At 31.8% G+C, this 16,656-nt stretch overlaps 2 protein-coding genes across 6 annotated transcripts; both read left to right on the forward strand.

Moving 5' to 3' along the window:
• Nucleotides 1-2,401: 2,401 nt before the first annotated feature.
• On the forward strand, nucleotides 2,402-6,972 carry UAH (ureidoglycolate amidohydrolase). Of its 3 annotated transcripts, XM_037640741.2 has the most exons (13): nucleotides 2,402-2,676; nucleotides 2,965-3,050; nucleotides 3,616-3,690; nucleotides 3,851-3,979; nucleotides 4,428-4,514; nucleotides 4,642-4,844; nucleotides 4,929-5,031; nucleotides 5,242-5,333; nucleotides 5,485-5,547; nucleotides 5,693-5,933; nucleotides 6,182-6,222; nucleotides 6,400-6,463; nucleotides 6,566-6,972. In XM_037640741.2, the coding sequence occupies exons 1-13, from the start codon at nucleotides 2,467-2,469 to the stop codon at nucleotides 6,570-6,572; spliced, it is 1,401 nt and encodes a 466-aa protein (XP_037496669.1). In that variant the 5' UTR covers nucleotides 2,402-2,466; the 3' UTR covers nucleotides 6,573-6,972. The 3 variants fall into 3 exon arrangements, with proteins under 3 accessions (XP_037496669.1, XP_012069782.1, XP_012069781.1); XM_012214392.4 differs by lacking the exon at nucleotides 6,400-6,463 and having other exon boundaries at nucleotides 6,182-6,195; XM_012214391.4 differs by lacking the exon at nucleotides 6,400-6,463 and having other exon boundaries at nucleotides 2,403-2,676.
• A 3,955-nt stretch (nucleotides 6,973-10,927) lies between these two features.
• Nucleotides 10,928-14,939, forward strand: LOC105632096 (protein WVD2-like 3). 3 transcript variants are annotated; one of them, XM_012214388.4, is made up of 7 exons: nucleotides 10,928-11,074; nucleotides 12,695-13,262; nucleotides 13,480-13,568; nucleotides 13,682-13,769; nucleotides 13,907-13,978; nucleotides 14,154-14,264; nucleotides 14,440-14,939. In XM_012214388.4, the coding sequence occupies exons 2-7, from the start codon at nucleotides 12,699-12,701 to the stop codon at nucleotides 14,743-14,745; spliced, it is 1,230 nt and encodes a 409-aa protein (XP_012069778.1). In that variant the 5' UTR covers nucleotides 10,928-11,074; nucleotides 12,695-12,698; the 3' UTR covers nucleotides 14,746-14,939. The 3 variants fall into 3 exon arrangements, with proteins under 3 accessions (XP_012069778.1, XP_012069780.1, XP_089580408.1); XM_012214390.4 differs by having other exon boundaries at nucleotides 13,486-13,568; XM_089724282.1 differs by having other exon boundaries at nucleotides 10,969-11,152.
• The last annotated feature ends 1,717 nt before the right edge of the window (nucleotides 14,940-16,656 follow it).

Below are 16,656 nucleotides of genomic sequence, written 5' to 3' on the forward strand. Positions count from 1 at the left end.
AAAAATAAATTAAATGAATATAAGAAGATATCAATTTTCTATATTTGTATTTAATATTAATGAATTATTAAGTTTTAAAAAAATATATATAAAAAAAACGAGAATAAAAGAAATGAGTTAGAGCTTATTAGGAATATTAATCAATTAAAATTTATATGGTTGCCCAGAAAATATACAGTGTGATTCTGAGAATTCATTAGTCTGATAATCTTCAATTCAATTGTAAGTGGGTTGGTCTTCCAGAGTTTCTTCAAGGACGACCACGTCACAGAGGAAGTTTTCTGGTCTTCCAACCAACAGGGAAACATTTCCGAACTGACATCAGACTGGAAAAACGCCTGGCCTAGGTACTGTTACGGTCCAAATTTTACCAGTTGGGCCTAATTTGGGCCAAGTCTTTATCACTTAAAAGACTGTTTATTTCCATTTAAGGACAATTTATTATTATTTTTTTGAATAAAAGGAAATGTATACGAAAAAATATACTTTCAACTTTTTAACTCAGATAATAATAAAGAATAAATATAATTATTAAATAAAAAATAAATTATCTATCATTTACTGATATCGCTAATTAATCATTTACTTTAATAAAATAATAAATTTAAATTCAGACTAACCATTTAAAATTTAGCATAAACAATTATACCTTAGACAATATAGTACATCATAGTCCATTTAGGAACCACAAAAATACCAAAAAAAAAAAAAAAGCAAGCCCACCATAATTGGGTCAATAAAATGTGTAATTAACTAATTACTATATTGCTTTTAGGTTTTGCCCAAATAAGATTTAGAATTTAAAATTGTATTATTTAGTCCACGTATTATAATTTTATTACACTATAAGTCTAATTTTTTTTTTTAAATGACTGTAAAATGTCATAAATACTTCTAAAAATAATTACTATATAGTGTCTATATTCCGGTGAAATATGCTATTAAGTACCTTAATTTTCATATCCTTACACTATCTATTCCCTTTATAAGAAATATCCTTAAGATTTTTTTTTTTTTTTTTTGATATTTTTGCAATCATTTAATGGAAAAATTAGCTGTTGAATCTATACATATATATATAATCCTGAATAAAAAAAAAAATTCAAAAACCTTACTTGTACTCTCTCCTTTGAGTATTTCCCTTTTTCTTTTTTTACAAATTTTCTAAAATTTTAATTCATTTTTAAACATTTTTTTACCTATATCTAATCTAATATATACCTATATCTAAAATTTTAAATATTTAATTCTTTAAAATTTTTGAATTTTGAAATTGAAACTTTTGATACCTTGATTTTTTTTTCTTATATATATACCTATATCTATCTACATGTCCATTCATAATAATCAATTTAAGTTACTTTCTTTCACGGAGTTTTTTTTTATTATTATTTTTATTTGTAGCACTCATTATGTTCTTAGTCCATGGGAGTGCGTTGAGCCGCTTAATCGCTCTGCGCTGATTGAATAGGAAAAGTACGCCATGCTAATGTGCTTTGGATGATCCACATCTCAAGGTTAGGCATTAATGAGCACGTTGAACTATCCTATATCATTGTTCTTTCTTCTTCAATTGAGGTAATTTTAACTCTTTGGTCTCTCTTTTTTTTTTTTATGGTCTTTTTTTTTTTTTTTGCATCACATGATTTCTCTTATCTTTTATCTTTATTTATTTAATAATATTTTCTTTGTTATATGTCATATGTGTATAGTTACAAGTATAGGAAATATCATGTTGATGAAGATAAATGGAAGGAAAAGCTAAATATAAATCCGTTTATGTTTTTTTTTTTTTTAATGTATTATACTTTTAGCAAATTGTAGAAAATTGTAAAACTTTTTATTTATTGCTTCATATTCATGTATAATATATATGTAAATTTTAATTATTTATAATATTTTAATTATTATTATAATAGTATATATTTTTATTGATATATTACATACATTCAAGTATTTGATATGATTGAGATATCTTACCATTTATAGTTAAAATAATATTCTTGTCATTTAAATTTTAATTTTATTATCTAAATATTAAAAAATTATATCTAAAGAATCATATTTTCAAAATTAATATTCATTAACAATAATTATCTATATCTATATTTCAAGTTTGATTTTTTTTTATTAGATCATTTAAAAAATACTTTTTAATTTGAAAAAATATTATTTATTTAAAATAATTAATTATATTTATATTTGAATATTTTAATTTTTTTGGTTTTAGATTGAATTGTTTAATTTTTTTATCCATTTATTTATAATGATTATATATTTATTATTATCGTATTTATAGATGGAATTCTTTGTATGTTTTTCAAATTTATAATTCTACAAAAATAATTTAACTAACATTTATTATCTGGGATTTTTGTATTTTATGTATTCACCCTAGTGGCGTCCATTTGTTTAACGATAATTTGGTTAACGGTTCGTGAACCTGAAAGAAACCCAGAAAAAATCATGTCTCTGCTTAGACTATTTCACTTCTACTCTCTTCTTCTCCTCTCCCTCTATTCAATTTCTACTACCTTAGCTGAAACTAATGGAGACCCAACAACCAAAACCATGGAGGATTTCTCCGGTTACCCAATTCATGAACCGTTTCACTCATTTAGCTCAGCATCTTTATCTTCTTCACTTTCAGTGGACGATCATGGTCTGCAAAAACAGGTAGAATACTAAATCTTTACTCTTTTTTGGATTCAATATTATCCTCTTCAATTGTTTTCTTGTATCTTTTTCTTTCTTTCTTTCCTTTTTTTAAGCAATACTTCGTTGCAAAAGGCCCTGAAGGGTATCAGATAACGAAAGGGAGTCGAACTCCTTTGGAAGGGAGATGATCCAAGAATCCGAATACAGGAATGATGCACAGTTTTTAGCAAGCCAGTATTCTGTAGTATTTCTTTCTGATTGGGTTGTGGGTAAAATTTCTATGTAAATTTTTTTTTTTTTTTTCAGATTGATGAGTTGTCCTCTTTCTCTGATACTCCTGCTCCATCAGTTACTAGGGTTTTGTACACTGAGAAGGACGTGTTAGCTCGCAGGTAAGATATTAAAGATTTCTGTTAATAGAGATTCCTAGTAATTAATCTGCGCCTGAAATGTATTAGTTATCTCATATTTATTGCTTCATTTGTGTTTTTCTATGCGATGATACTGATTCAGCACTTCACCAGTTATGTAAAAGTTGTAGAACATCTAGCTTGATAAAATGAATAGAATATGGGAATTTGTAGATTTTAGGTGTAATGTTTTGTAATTTTCTTGCCAAATTCTTTTGAGAACATTGATCTCAAAAGAATTTTCCACTTTGTATTTTAGAAGTGAACTGCCAATTTGGGACGGAAAGGCTACAGCCACTGAAGCTTTCTTATATTGAATAATATGGTTTTGATACGGTTGCTTATATTGAGAAGAATCCCATTGTTATTGTGATTTTGTTGAACCAACATTGGGTATGTGTTTTGGGATCATCAGTTTAAGCAACATTAGAAAATTTGTTCTGCCATATTCTGAGATTAGTCAAAAATATAAACACTTACCTCGCTTGCTTTGTCATCCTCCTTTGCCATCTCTATATTGCTTGTGATTGCAAATATTTGATTGTAGGTACATCAAAAATTTGATGGGACTTTCTGGGTTATCTGTTAGAGAGGATGCTGTTGGTAACATATTTGGTCGGTGGTAAGTTTTATTACCAATAAATTTGGTTCTAAGTATTCCTTAAGCAATATTTCAAAAGTCTCTTGAGATGCACCTTTTGTAAACTTCACTAAATTCAGCAACGTTTTAATCCTGTTTACCTGAGGCCATAACACGAGTACTCCGACTCTGTTATTTGCAGGGATGGCTCCGAACCAGAGCTTGCTGCAGTTGCAACAGGTTCTCACATTGATGCTATTCCATTTTCTGGGAAATACGATGGAGTTGTTGGTGTTTTAGGTGCAATTGAGGCCATCAATGTATTAAAAAGGTTTGCATGATCTGCTTCATATGAATGTGGGTCTGAAAGATGTCCTACCTATCATATTGCTTGAAAGATTCTAGCTAGCTGTAAATGTTAGATGTTGATGGTTGGCTTTATTCTCAGAGATATTTAAGATGGTGACTTCTTTCATCAATTCTTTTGGTATAGCCAGATGGCAATAGGTGAACATAGAGATATCTATAGAGAACCTACTTTCAAACCAAAATTGAAACCAATCAGTACCCCAGGTTAGGAGTTGACCACAGCACAGCTACTAATTTCAATCTAAAAATAATTTGCTTATCTTGCCTGTGTGAAATTTTCTTATAAGTGAAAGTTCATTGGATTCAGAAAATGTAAATCCTTTCTACTGATATTAATGATGTTTTCGAATTAATCTATATCAGCAGCCACTGTTCTTTTTTCAATGTTATTCTCATTTGTTATATCACAGGTCTGGGTTCAAACCTAAAAGGTCACTGGAGGTCATCTCGTTCACCTCAGAAGAGCCGACTCGCTTTGGGATCAGTTGCTTGGGAAGGTCAAGTCTTGCATATCTGTCTCTGTTAGCTATTTTATTCATCTTTGCCAATCTAAAGACTTTTAATTTAAGATGCTTATGCCAGAACTAATACAATGTTCTTTCTGTTTTAATGTTCAATGTACAGCCGCTTACTGACGGGGAGCAAGGCGCTTGCAGAAGCTCTCAAGAATACATTTGATAGTCAAAATGTATCCTTTGTAGAGGCTGCTAGATCCGCAGGTTATGCAAAAGATCAAGATGATTTGTCGAGTGTTTTCTTAAAGAATGGAAGTTACTCTGCTTTTCTGGAGCTGCATATAGAACAGGGTCCCATTCTGGAGGCTGAAGGTAGGCTATTTTTTACTGGTAATGTTATCCCTCCGTAGACAAAGATTGCCTGCCTTTGTTAATTAACTTTAAACTTTGATGTAGGTCTATCAATTGGTATTGTAACTGCAATTGCGGCCCCAGCAAGCATAAAAGTAGATTTTGAAGGCAATGGGGGCCATGCAGGTGCTGTCTTGATGCCTAACAGGTGACTCATGGTCTTGTTCAAATGCTTATGTATTGAAAACGTAATTGCGCCTTTATCAACTTATGCACATTTTCTTTTAGTTGCTAGGTTCCTTTGATGATCATTATATGTTCCAATTTCAAATATTTTTGTAGATAGAATATTTTCAACTTGTTTTCTAGTATACTCAAGAAAAGATTCTTAAGCATTTACATTCATTATTTGGATCAGAAATGATGCTGGATTGGCAGCTGCAGAGTTGGCGCTAGCTGTTGAGAAACATGTACTAGAATCTGGTTCAATTGATACTGTTGGTACAGTAGGTGTGTCACTTTTTCTTCATTCTTGAGAATGGAATTATGGTTTTCTTTTGTATTTAATTTCCATTTACAATGTTGAATTGCTGGCTCCTTTTGAACTACCTTCACTTCCACTATACCTGTGGTGGATACTAATACTTAAAATGTTTTCAAGGTATTCTGGACTTGCATCCTGGAGCAATCAATAGCATTCCAAGCAAATCACATCTAGAAATTGGTATGCTTCTTTTCATGACCAGGTTTTCTGAAGGAAAGATGGTTATACCAAAAACTATGGCATTGACTTTCTCAAGTGTATCTGAGATTAGATTATTGAAGCTATATGAGGTTACTGATAGCTTATTTGTCTACTATTTTGGAAGACACACGGGATATTGATGAAGAACGACGAAATGGCGTAATTGAGAAGATTAAGCAATCCGCAATAACAATAGCAAAAAACCGTGGGGTCAAGCTATCAGAATTCAATATTATAAATCAGGACCCACCAGCCCTTTCTGATAAATCAGTAATTGAGGCAATGGAAGCTGCATCAAAAGAATTAAACCTGACACATAAGTTGATGATAAGCAGAGCTTACCATGATTCACTCTTTATGGCTAGGTAAGTGATATTGCTAAAAGGTTAAATGCCGGATTTTCAAAAATAGAGTCGATATCAAGAAAAAAAAGTTTGTTGGCATTTCTTTTTTTTTATGAAATTCTGCACAAATGTTAGCGTAAAATGTTTATTCGATTTCCAGTTGTTATCTGCTCTGGATAACTTTCGCCACAAACTTCTACATGGCGACGCTGCTATTTTTTTTTTTTTCTCCCAAAAATTCACTAACATGCAGCATCACATCCTTGCAGGATATCTCCGATGGGTATGTTATTCATTCCATGTTACAGAGGTCTGAATTTCTTTCACTTCTCAAGTTCCAACAGTTCTCTCTCTTAGTTAATTGGAAATAAAATTAACTTTATCATCTTTCAGTAAACTGAAATTTTTTGAATGCTACATATCACTAAATCTGTTTGCTTTCCCATTTGAGTTTCAATGACTACCGATTAATTGTATGCTAGTGCAGCACTTGATGTGAGAGGCAAGGAGGAAGTCCCTGTTTTAGGAAAAACTGTGCTTAACTCTATCCAGTAATATACATGAGTAAATTAAACGCATAATGTGCAAAAGCAAACAGATGAAGTGAATATAATTATAAGTGAGCTCATGTTCATTTACCTTTGCTCTTTCAGGATATAGCCATAAACCTGAAGAATATGCTTCCATTGAAGATATAGCAAATGGGGTGAAAGTATTGGCTCTGACCCTTTCAAAGCTGTCCTTGTCCTGATGTGTTATTTTCCACACATATCATTCTGCATTTCTGGTGAAAGTGCATAACAAAAACTGATGTTGAGAAATGGACCAAACCCAGCAACAATCGCAAGCACCAAACTTTACCTTCTCAAGCATGCAGTCTGTCTTATTCTCCTTGGAGTGAAACTCTGAAGGTCTCTGTACCTATTGCCTGTGTTAATATTTCTTTTTAGCAGACAGCAGTAATGTAGAGTGGATCTTTTGGAAGTAATGACATAAAGGATGTGGTTTCTTATCTGAATGTTCAGCTTTTTAATCTGATAATAAAGTTCTTATTTTTCAAGCTAAGGTTTTAAATACCATTAAATTAGGATGCATTCTTACACTTTCTTGGTGTAGATAAATCCCTTTCGAGCCCTATAGTATAAAAAGATTTCGCCGTTCTCAATAAGTGCATTTCCTAAAATCGAATGGTTAAGAACATCTAAAGATCGAATGGTTAAGAACATCTTTAGTATATAAGATTGGACCATAGAAAATGGCCAACTAGAGCTGAGAATTGAATGCAACGGAGCCACTTTACCAATCGAACAATGGGGTCCAGCAAATACGCAAGTCACTTCACTCCTGACATTACCTAGCAACGAACCTGTCCTCGTATTATTGGCACGAGTCGGATTCTGCAAAGGTGTGAAAATTGACATTCACTAATAATTAAAATTTCATTTTCTGAAGCTCAAAACTGGAAAATACATACTGAGGAAAACCACAGATAATGCATGATGATGAAGAAGGTCACCAATCATAGCCGTTGACAGGTACTATCTTGGTACATGGGACCCATCTTGATGATCAATCGACAATCATTCACTTCATATTGAAGATTAAAGGCAGTGATGGGATTGAGCTATGTGGGACCATTCTCTATATACATATGCCTCAGTCTATTAAATCTGATCCTTCCTTTTACTCTACTCAGGGTCTCTGAAGTCTCAACCCACTAAAAAAAGTCACACCCTCACAGCTCACAAATGCCACCCTATGGGCTCAGCTGTCCGCCTCCCACTCCTATATCCACCCCGTAACCTAAATTGGCCATTGATTGATAATTAATTACCACAATTTGATTAATTAGGGCCCATTTTTGGCTATGTAATTTGCCAACGTGTACTGGGATTTTCCTTTTCATCTAGCAGTTTTATTAACTAATCTTAATAGTTAATTTCTAATCAATAAGATAAGAAATAAACTTACTTAATAATTAAGCCAATTCTTATAATTACAATATCTAGATCAACATTAAGAAAATTAAATTTTTTCATATTTATTTATGATTCTAAATATATTTATGTGAAACTGTAAGCGAATCATAAATTGTAAGCATTAGTTACCAAATTGTAATACCTTCAACTAATAAAGCACTGGCCAACAAAAAGTTGGCTATTCAACTTTTCTTTTTCCTTTTCTTTTTCTTACAATAAAATGATATGATGAACTATATACATTTATTATATTACATTTATTTTCTGAAATTAATCAAAAGCATATGGAAATATAGCACTTTCATAACCAATTATGGAGTTAGATTTAAAAAAAATTGGCAAATCAAAAACTTTTTAAACAGATAAAAATTATTAGATTTAAATTATTAACCTTTCCAATCATATACATATACACAGCTAAAATACTAAATAAATAGATACGATATGAACTTATGATGATTAACACTTAGATATCAAGCTGTAAATAGATTCAATTGCTTGAGATTCAGTTTAAAAAAGCTCGTTCGATAAATTTAACAAGTCAGTTTCAAATTTCCTTATTGAATTTTTTTTATTATAAAATATATATGAAATTACTGTTGAAGCTCAAATCCAATTGAGCTTATTATGTTCCACGTTGAGTCGGTTGGTTTATGGTTCTAAACTAGTAGTTTCATGGAGAGTGATTTGGACATGTCTACCTGCTAAAAATTAGGAACCTATATCAGGCATGCAATCGCCTACCTAGTTTTGTTGGTCAGGACACATATGTTGATTTAAGGAAAGATAAAAATAAAAATAAATGGACAAAATGGGATGTAATTAAATTAATTAGAGGGTGTTAAGGCTTTTTCAAAAGGGTTGAGCAGGAATAATCAAGATGGGTCCATAAGCAATAATTTGGATGGAACGTCTTCTCTTTTATATATTGCTTTCTGGTTAAGCTATAGATATATATATATATATGATATAAAATCAACATATTCTTGATGATTTCACATCCTGCAATGTTATATTGCTTAAACATCCCAACTAATTTATTTGCTTAATTACGTTTAAAATATGAATTATGATAATGCTTCATTTTATCTGAAATACATCTATTTTCGGAAATAGAGTTGATAAATGACATCAAATTGTGACACTCTTATTATTTATTTTATTTTTATTATTATTATAAATTAGTGTCTTTTTTAATTGGTTAATTATTCACAAAATTAATAACTTATAATTAATACATACATACTCACCAAAAGTACGGTATTTGCAGACTAATATTTAAATATGAGCTGCATGCAATTTCAATTAAAGGGTTGTTAGGGAATGGCCTTATAATTAAAATTACTTAATTCTGACCAAAACAATATAATATTAAAAGGTTTTAATTTTTTTTTTTTTACACAATTAACAACTTTTTTAGGAGGAATCTCTGCACAGCGTTTGGGTTGTTGTACTTGAAAAATTATCAAGCACTAAAGAATAAAGACAAGGGTTTTTCTTGATTTAAAAATTAAAAAAAAAAAAATTCAAAGAAAGAAGGGAACAAAATAAGTTGGGAGACAGTCTGAAGAACAAATTGGTATGGCATTTAGTGGAAGTGATGCCTATAAATAAGTGAGCATTAAGTAATTAATTGCATTTTATTTATTAGAATAAAAGATAAAGAATCTGAATTAAGGAAAACTTAGGGCTACCCTAAAGAGAGTGAAATGACAAAACCATTTGCTTGTTGGGTTGGCAAATTTTTGTCCTCATTTAACCATTGCAACCAAATATTGTTAGCATTTACATGATTTGGGTAGCATTATCTTGCCAACTTATTTTTCACATTATAAAATAAAATTGATAAAATGTATGCAAAATACCCAACATGTGAATGTAGTTAGATAGAATTTGGGAACATTAGATAAATTGAGATGGCTGGCTACAGATTTTAGGATGAGTTTAAATTAGTTTGGTAGCAATTAAATATAGAACTCTAAAAAATTAAAAATTCAAGTCTTAGTAACTATATTTTTGGTATTATATTATATTATTAAATTTTAGTCTATTCGTGTTATGGTATATAAGGTCAATGATTTTAAATTTGGAATTACTATTGTTGGGAGGAAATATAAATATAAAAACTTGTTAATATAGTTAAACCGTTGTATATACAATTATATACATTAAATAAGGGTTTATTAAACAATTAAATAATAAATTATTTTTCAAAAAAAGGATATAAAACTATATTTTAGGACAAATGAAAAATGAAAGTGAATCATGAGACCTAGGGAGTATAACTAATTAATATGGTTAAACCATAACTTTTGCTTTGTCTTTAGTTATTAAAGAGTTAATATTTTGATTAGTTATTTATTTTAAAATTTGATGATTATTAAAATCAATATATTTTTGGTAAAAAATGTACATTGGATAACAATAAAATAAAAAAAACTGTTAATGGTATCATTCTCGTTTTATGATGAAAATATGAATATAATTTGAAATAAAAACAAATTAATTTTATGGAAAGAAGGGAATATGGTTACTATTAATCAAATCTTGAAATTGATAACTAATTAAAACATTGAGTTTTATTAAAACATATAGAAGTATATTAAGAAAAACTGAAAACAATTAAAGTTAAACTAAACATATATTTATTGGACGAGGGAAATAATTTTTAATCCAACATATTCTAAAATTAGCGTCCACATTATAATTATTGGACTGTCCCATCAAGCACGACGAAATGGTATTTGATTTCTAAAATTGAAAATTATGTTTAGTCTTTATAAGTCTTTCAATTTCAACATAAGTTGATGTTAGAAAATAGAAATTATAAAACATGATGTGCAAAAAAACTGGCGGTTAAAACTTTTTTTACAGCTGAAGAAAATCCAAGTAAAAGGTCAAGTTAAATAATAAATACTAGTAAAATTTTAAAATCAAACTACAAGGAAGGAAAAGGCGTTCTTATCTTCAAATTTTCAAATTTTACGGATGACGCCGTGAAATAACGCCGTCGACACCGACGAGGTAACTTGCGCATATTATAAAACAAGAAAGAAACAGAAACAAACGCAGAAAACACGCACACAAACACACAGCTCGATAAGGCAAATAATAAAACCAAGAAAATACCAGCGCTCACAGCACAGTATCTCTTCATTTCTTCTCAGATCGGACCAAAATTTCGTGAGTTATTACCAAATTTGCCACCTTCTTCTTCATTCTATCTCTCTTTCTGTCTCTAGATGTTCTCTTGCATGTAATGTAGGTTCAGCATCTTCTATACTCCCTGATATCTTGATCCGATTTTTGGTTTTTAGTTGATATTTGATCTGTTTATTGGAATATCCATTTTTCTTTACTTTATTTTTTTGTAAAGAAAATCCTGAGTTTCGATTTCAAAATGTGGCTTATTTTATTTTTCCTGTTAAACAATTCTGTTTCTTTATGATTTTTCAGTGTTTTGGCTTGTTTGGTTGTCGAGAAAATGCAGGATAGAAAACAGAACGAAAATTTGTAGCTTTTACAATCAGTGAAGTCCTTGAGAGAGTTGAACGCTTACTATTTAGTTGTTTTCTTTTAATTTTCTTCAGTTTTCCAAGAAAAACTGAATGAAGCTTCTTTAGCCGATGCTTATTGATTTATAGAAAAGTTACTGCCTCAGTTATCAATTTGCAAATCTATGTGACTGTTCAGAAATAGTTTGCTAGAGTTCAAGAGCAAATTTGTCTTTTCAGAATCAATTAATGGTGAAATTTCATTGCCTTTTATATTTATGGAGATTTTTTTTTTAAATTGAAATTTTATGTGTTCATGCTTTTCTGGAACTTTGTTTTTGGGTCTTATAAACTTTAGGATTAATTGGGTTGCAACTTGCTGCTTTCAGCTGTTCATAATTACTAAAAGCTGGGCTTTGGCCATCTCTTGACTTTCTTTGGATGTTCTTAAAATTTGTTCATTTATGTGCCTTGTCTTCCCTGCTGGTTAAGGGAAATGATTCTGTTTGCTAGTTTTCTTTTCAAAATAATCAGCCAAAGGCATTATGGTGTTTAAGATTTCATTCTTATCAAAGATAATGCGGTTAATCTTCACCCTTTTTTCATCATTTTTACTGCTCTCCAGTAATCCTATTTTGGTCAACAATAAATTTCTTATGGTTAATGGTCTATCTTTTGTCATTATTTTGTCCTTCTCCCTCTAATTCCTTTTATTCAAAAAAAAAAAAAAAAAAAATTCTAAGAATGCTAGTCATCTCCATTTTTATCTTTTGTAAATCAGTAAGTATGTTTGATGGTTCGTAGATCCAAATTTAATTGGCAATCTTGTAAATAAGCAACTCATTATTTAAATCCTTGGTAACAATATTCAATTACTTTCTTTCTGCTTTTTGCTTTGCTATTGTTTTTGAAGTCCTAGCATCTCTATATATGGCTTTTTCCCTCTCGGGTTAAAAGTTTGTTTCTCCCTTAAACCATTATTAGTTTTAATTCTTTACTATTAATGACCTTTTATAATCTGTACCCTACAAAAAGATCTAGTTTTTGTCTAACATAACTCTATGGTAAGCTGCTTGTGAAATGAGTGATCTGAAGTAGCTTTTTGTTTATTTTAAATTTGGCTATGGCAGAGTACTGCTTTTCACATGATATTAAGGGGCCTAGGGCCCTAGCCCAGTCGATAGGAAGAAGACTGCCATTCTTAAGAAAAAACAACAGGAGGACAAAGAAATTAGTGGATTATTCATGTAGAGACTTGTTTAGGATATCCAATTTCATGTGATTGAGGTGTTTCTCTTTCTTGTTGTAGTGTGATGGGAATTGAAGTTACTGATATATGCATGGACAAGGAACGAGATTGTGTCATAGTTTATTCAAATGGTGTCTCCCATGATTCAGATCATGAAACTCATCCTAATCGTCATGATATTCTAGAGTCATATGAGCCTATCAATGGGGTTACTGAGCTTCAGAGCTCAGATGAAAGTCCTGAAGCAAAAGAATATGAAGTGAAGGAATGCACAACTGAAATCCCTGTTGAGACCACTGAAGTTCCCCGTGCTGACAAAAGTAAGGAGGACCCAAATTTAGTAAGCTCAAAATTTGAGGCTGGCTTGCAAGAGGAGAAGGTCAAATCAGAAAAAGAGAAAAAGGATGTTGACAAGTCTCGAACAAGTGTGCAGCTAGTGTCAAAAGCTGCTCCTTCTGGAGTTGTTAGAACAAAACACACTGTTCCTCAACCATTTGCTCTAGCAACTGAAAAGCGTGCTTCATCAGGAAATCGTCCTACTGGACCGGGTCTTGATGCCACTGCTGGTGTGAATAAATCATCTAGTGCAAACAATGTGCTCCATCCAAACACCACAAAGCAGAATCAGGTAACTGCTGCATCCTAGTATTGGCATCTAATCACGGTTACAATTGTCCGAAATAATTAAAGAAGTTTGTTCTAGCTGAAAGCTTTTAGCACTGACTTTGATAGTAGATGTCTAGTGGAATATTGAATAGTACTATGAAATGGTTGGTAGTCATAATGCTAAAATAATCTGTTGCTTAGAAAAGCTCTCATTATATAAACTAAATTCACATGTTCAGCTGCAGCCACTTGGAGTATCAAGAAGGCCTTTGCAACCCACTAACAAGAAGCATCCTGATGAGGAGGATGCTTGTTCTGTCACTTCCATGTATCCCCTTGCTACTAGCAGATTAAGTTCGACTTAGTTTTCTTCTTTGCTGTTTTGATATTTGTAGCTCACTTTATGCTTTGCAATTGATACCATTCCTTCACTGTTTATAGAACTACAGCGTCTGCTCGTAAGTCCAGGGCAACTGTTGCATCAGCTCCAGTATTTAGATGCAGTGAACGTGCTGAGAAACGGAAGGAGGTACTACCTCTATAATTCTGTTCAATTTAGAGTTAGCTTAAAACAATGGATTTTTTTTTTCTTTCTTTTTTTTTTTTTGTTTAAAACTAGACCTGAAAGGCAAGATTCAATGTCTATATCATGCTGTCATCTTTTAGTTTTACTCAAAGTTAGAGGAGAAACATCAAGCACTGGAGGCTGAGAAAACCCAAAGTGAAGCAAGGACCAAGGTAAAATACTCAAATTACCTCAAAATAAATGGTAGTTAGAACTTAAGTACCCAAGTCTCAAACTCTCAATCTCTCTCTGTCTTTCTCTCTCCCACTCATGACTGTTTGTTTGCCAAGATAGATAATTCTGACATGTTTTTCCCTCCATCTTTTTTAATTGATCCTGAAATTTTAGGAAGAGAAGGAGGCGGCTATCAAGCAACTGAGGAAAAGCTTGTTGTTTAAGGCTAATCCAATGCCAAGTTTCTACCATGAGGGACCACCACCTAAGATTGAACTGAAAAAGGTAATGCTGATCGGTTAATCCCTCCTTTCGCTGTTTGACATGTTTATGGGATGATATAATGTTGGCAGACATTGAAAGTAATGAATGGTTTTTAATGCACGTTACTAAAGATTAATGGCACAATAGTATGTGTTATTGATCGATATCTTGCCACTAAGACTTGCATGAATGCCAGCTTCCACCAACTCGTGCAAGATCTCCAAAGCTGGGCAGAAGGAAGAGCTGCAGTGATACAGTAGATCCATCTCTGGCGGAGAGGGTCAAAGGAGCTTGTGGTCAGGGAATTCGTCAGAGCCTGGGTGTTTGCAAAGAAGAAACCAACACCACTATTTCTACCAACAAAAAGGATCATCACAGCATCGTCAATGGTCATGCTATTTGCAAAGTTGAAGATGAGCATGACCAAGTGGAGGAGGTACTCAACTCCTTTCTACCAGAGGTAAATGAACAGAGTAATGCAGGCATTGTCGTTCATTATTAACTTATTGTGTTGAGTTCTTAATTTATAAGAGTCAAAAGGGTCTGGATTCCCTTTGCTTTTTGTGACTTATGTGAAGAATGTGCGTCTTGTTCCCTTTAACATGCAAGGACATGTTGCTGTGTTTGAGTAATGTATGAACTGTAAATTTTCTGTAAGTTATAATATCTATATAAAGAATCCCCATTTTTCTGTAAGCCTTGATCTGTTAGGTCATTAAGACTTGAACAAGCTATTCTTTTTACTCTTCCATCCCTAATTTACTTAAGATCAGCACTTTCATTTTTTTTTTTTTTTGCTCCCTTTTCAATTGGACATGATAAAAAGAGTGGACATTTTGCATTTGGTTCAAATCCGGCAAAGAAATGTTGTGAGGGAATATAGAAAACTATACCTGCAACGTTAGTGACAAATTTTTGAATTCGATGAAGATTTACAGATGTAATTTTCTGTTTGATATTACAAGTGATCTGTAACTAAAAGAAAGGATATAAGTTTGTGTTAGAGGGTCCAGTTATGTTGATCTTTATTAGGGTGGAAATATGTGCTCCTGTTAAATGTTTGTTCTGCATAATTATGGTAAGTGTAATCATGAAAAGCTCTTAAAGCAAAAGAAAAAGATGCCCATAGGAGCGTAAAGCAACCGCTGTTGAAGTGATTTTAGTAATCAAACAGCAAAAAATGACTTTTTAACAACTACATCCCCCATTTGTGCTATCATATTTATGTAGTCTAAAGGACTTGCATTAAAATTGGCTCTACTTTAAGCTCTTGAAATCTCAGTGAATATATATATATATATATTTCTTTTTTTTTTTTTTTTGAACTTTTTGCGCCATTTGGTTTTAGCATTCGCAAAACAGGACCAACGAGATTTGTAAGCAACTAATTAACCCAACACTTTTATAAATATTCCATATCCACTTCTAAAGCAAAATGTTTTCTGTGTTTAACATACTTCAATTGCTTCTTCTTCTTCTTCTTCTTCTTCTTCTGTTATTTCAAGCCCTGGATATGAAACATATTTCTGAATTAATTCAATGTTTAATTAAAACAATTGAGGTTTAAGGATATTGGGAAGTGATTCAACTCACATTATTATTAATCTTGTAAACATGTTCGAATTATGGAATTAGACTACAAGAATGTATTTTTTATGCTTAATTTTGCTAATCCAAATAGAAGATGGATTAATGCTATCGGTGGAAATGCACGCGTAATATCATTGAATCACAATTAAAATTGTAATTGAAATTTTGAAACGATAGAGATTTAACTTTTTATTACAGTAGTACAAAAGGCGCTTGAAAACACAGTAAAATCCATCTTATACAGTATACATCACTTGATTAACTTTTTTTTTTCCCCCTTTTTTTTGGCCCTGCTTTTTATCTTCCAATATGCCCACTTCCCATTCGTCTTTATGTATTCTGGCTCTGATCACAGCCTTGACAGGCCAACCTGTATTTCTTTCCATTTAAGATTGGAATCGCACTGTTTATGTTAATGCCTCTCATTGATGATGAAGCTTCTCTCATCTCCTAGCTTCCCTTTTTTTCTCCAAGCAGGAAGCTAAAGATATATCGTTTACATCACATTTAGAAAAATGCTTCTCAAGGCACTTGATAATTATCTAAATTCTGATTAATCCATCGATTGGGAAGGTATTGAGTGCTTTAGGCAGTGTTTGTTTTACTCGACAAGGGTATTGCTTTGACCTAAATTTTGCACCAATTGGAGTCTTTGGACCCATTTATTATCAATGGCAAGTGGCCTTAATTTCCTCCACCAAACTTCAAGTCCACATCATTTTCAATCCTTACTGCACCTCATTATAATCTTTACACTAAAGGGTGTGTTTGGTTATGTATGATTCAAAGAAAATAACACCCACAGTCTTCAAAGTCGTGGTAT

Source organism: Jatropha curcas, chromosome 7 (genome assembly GCF_041381405.1).
Source record: "Jatropha curcas cultivar XTBG-Jc1 chromosome 7, XTBG_Jcur_1.0, whole genome shotgun sequence".
NCBI lineage: Eukaryota > Viridiplantae > Streptophyta > Magnoliopsida > Malpighiales > Euphorbiaceae > Jatropha > Jatropha curcas.

Bases quoted from the DNA above. Each gene is read 5' to 3' on its own strand.
- UAH (XM_012214391.4), top strand. From the start codon at position 2,467: ATGTCTCTGCTTAGACTATTTCACTTCTACTCTCTTCTTCTCCTCTCC. The intron at 3,980-4,427 runs GTTTGCATGATC...GTTATATCACAG, and splicing joins GCCATCAATGTATTAAAAAG to GTCTGGGTTCAAACCTAAAA. The intron at 4,515-4,641 runs GTCAAGTCTTGC...TTCAATGTACAG, and splicing joins GGGATCAGTTGCTTGGGAAG to CCGCTTACTGACGGGGAGCA.
- LOC105632096 (XM_012214388.4), top strand. From the start codon at position 12,699: ATGGGAATTGAAGTTACTGATATATGCATGGACAAGGAACGAGATTGT. The intron at 13,770-13,906 runs GTACTACCTCTA...GTCATCTTTTAG, and splicing joins GTGCTGAGAAACGGAAGGAG to TTTTACTCAAAGTTAGAGGA. The intron at 14,265-14,439 runs GTAATGCTGATC...CATGAATGCCAG, and splicing joins CTAAGATTGAACTGAAAAAG to CTTCCACCAACTCGTGCAAG.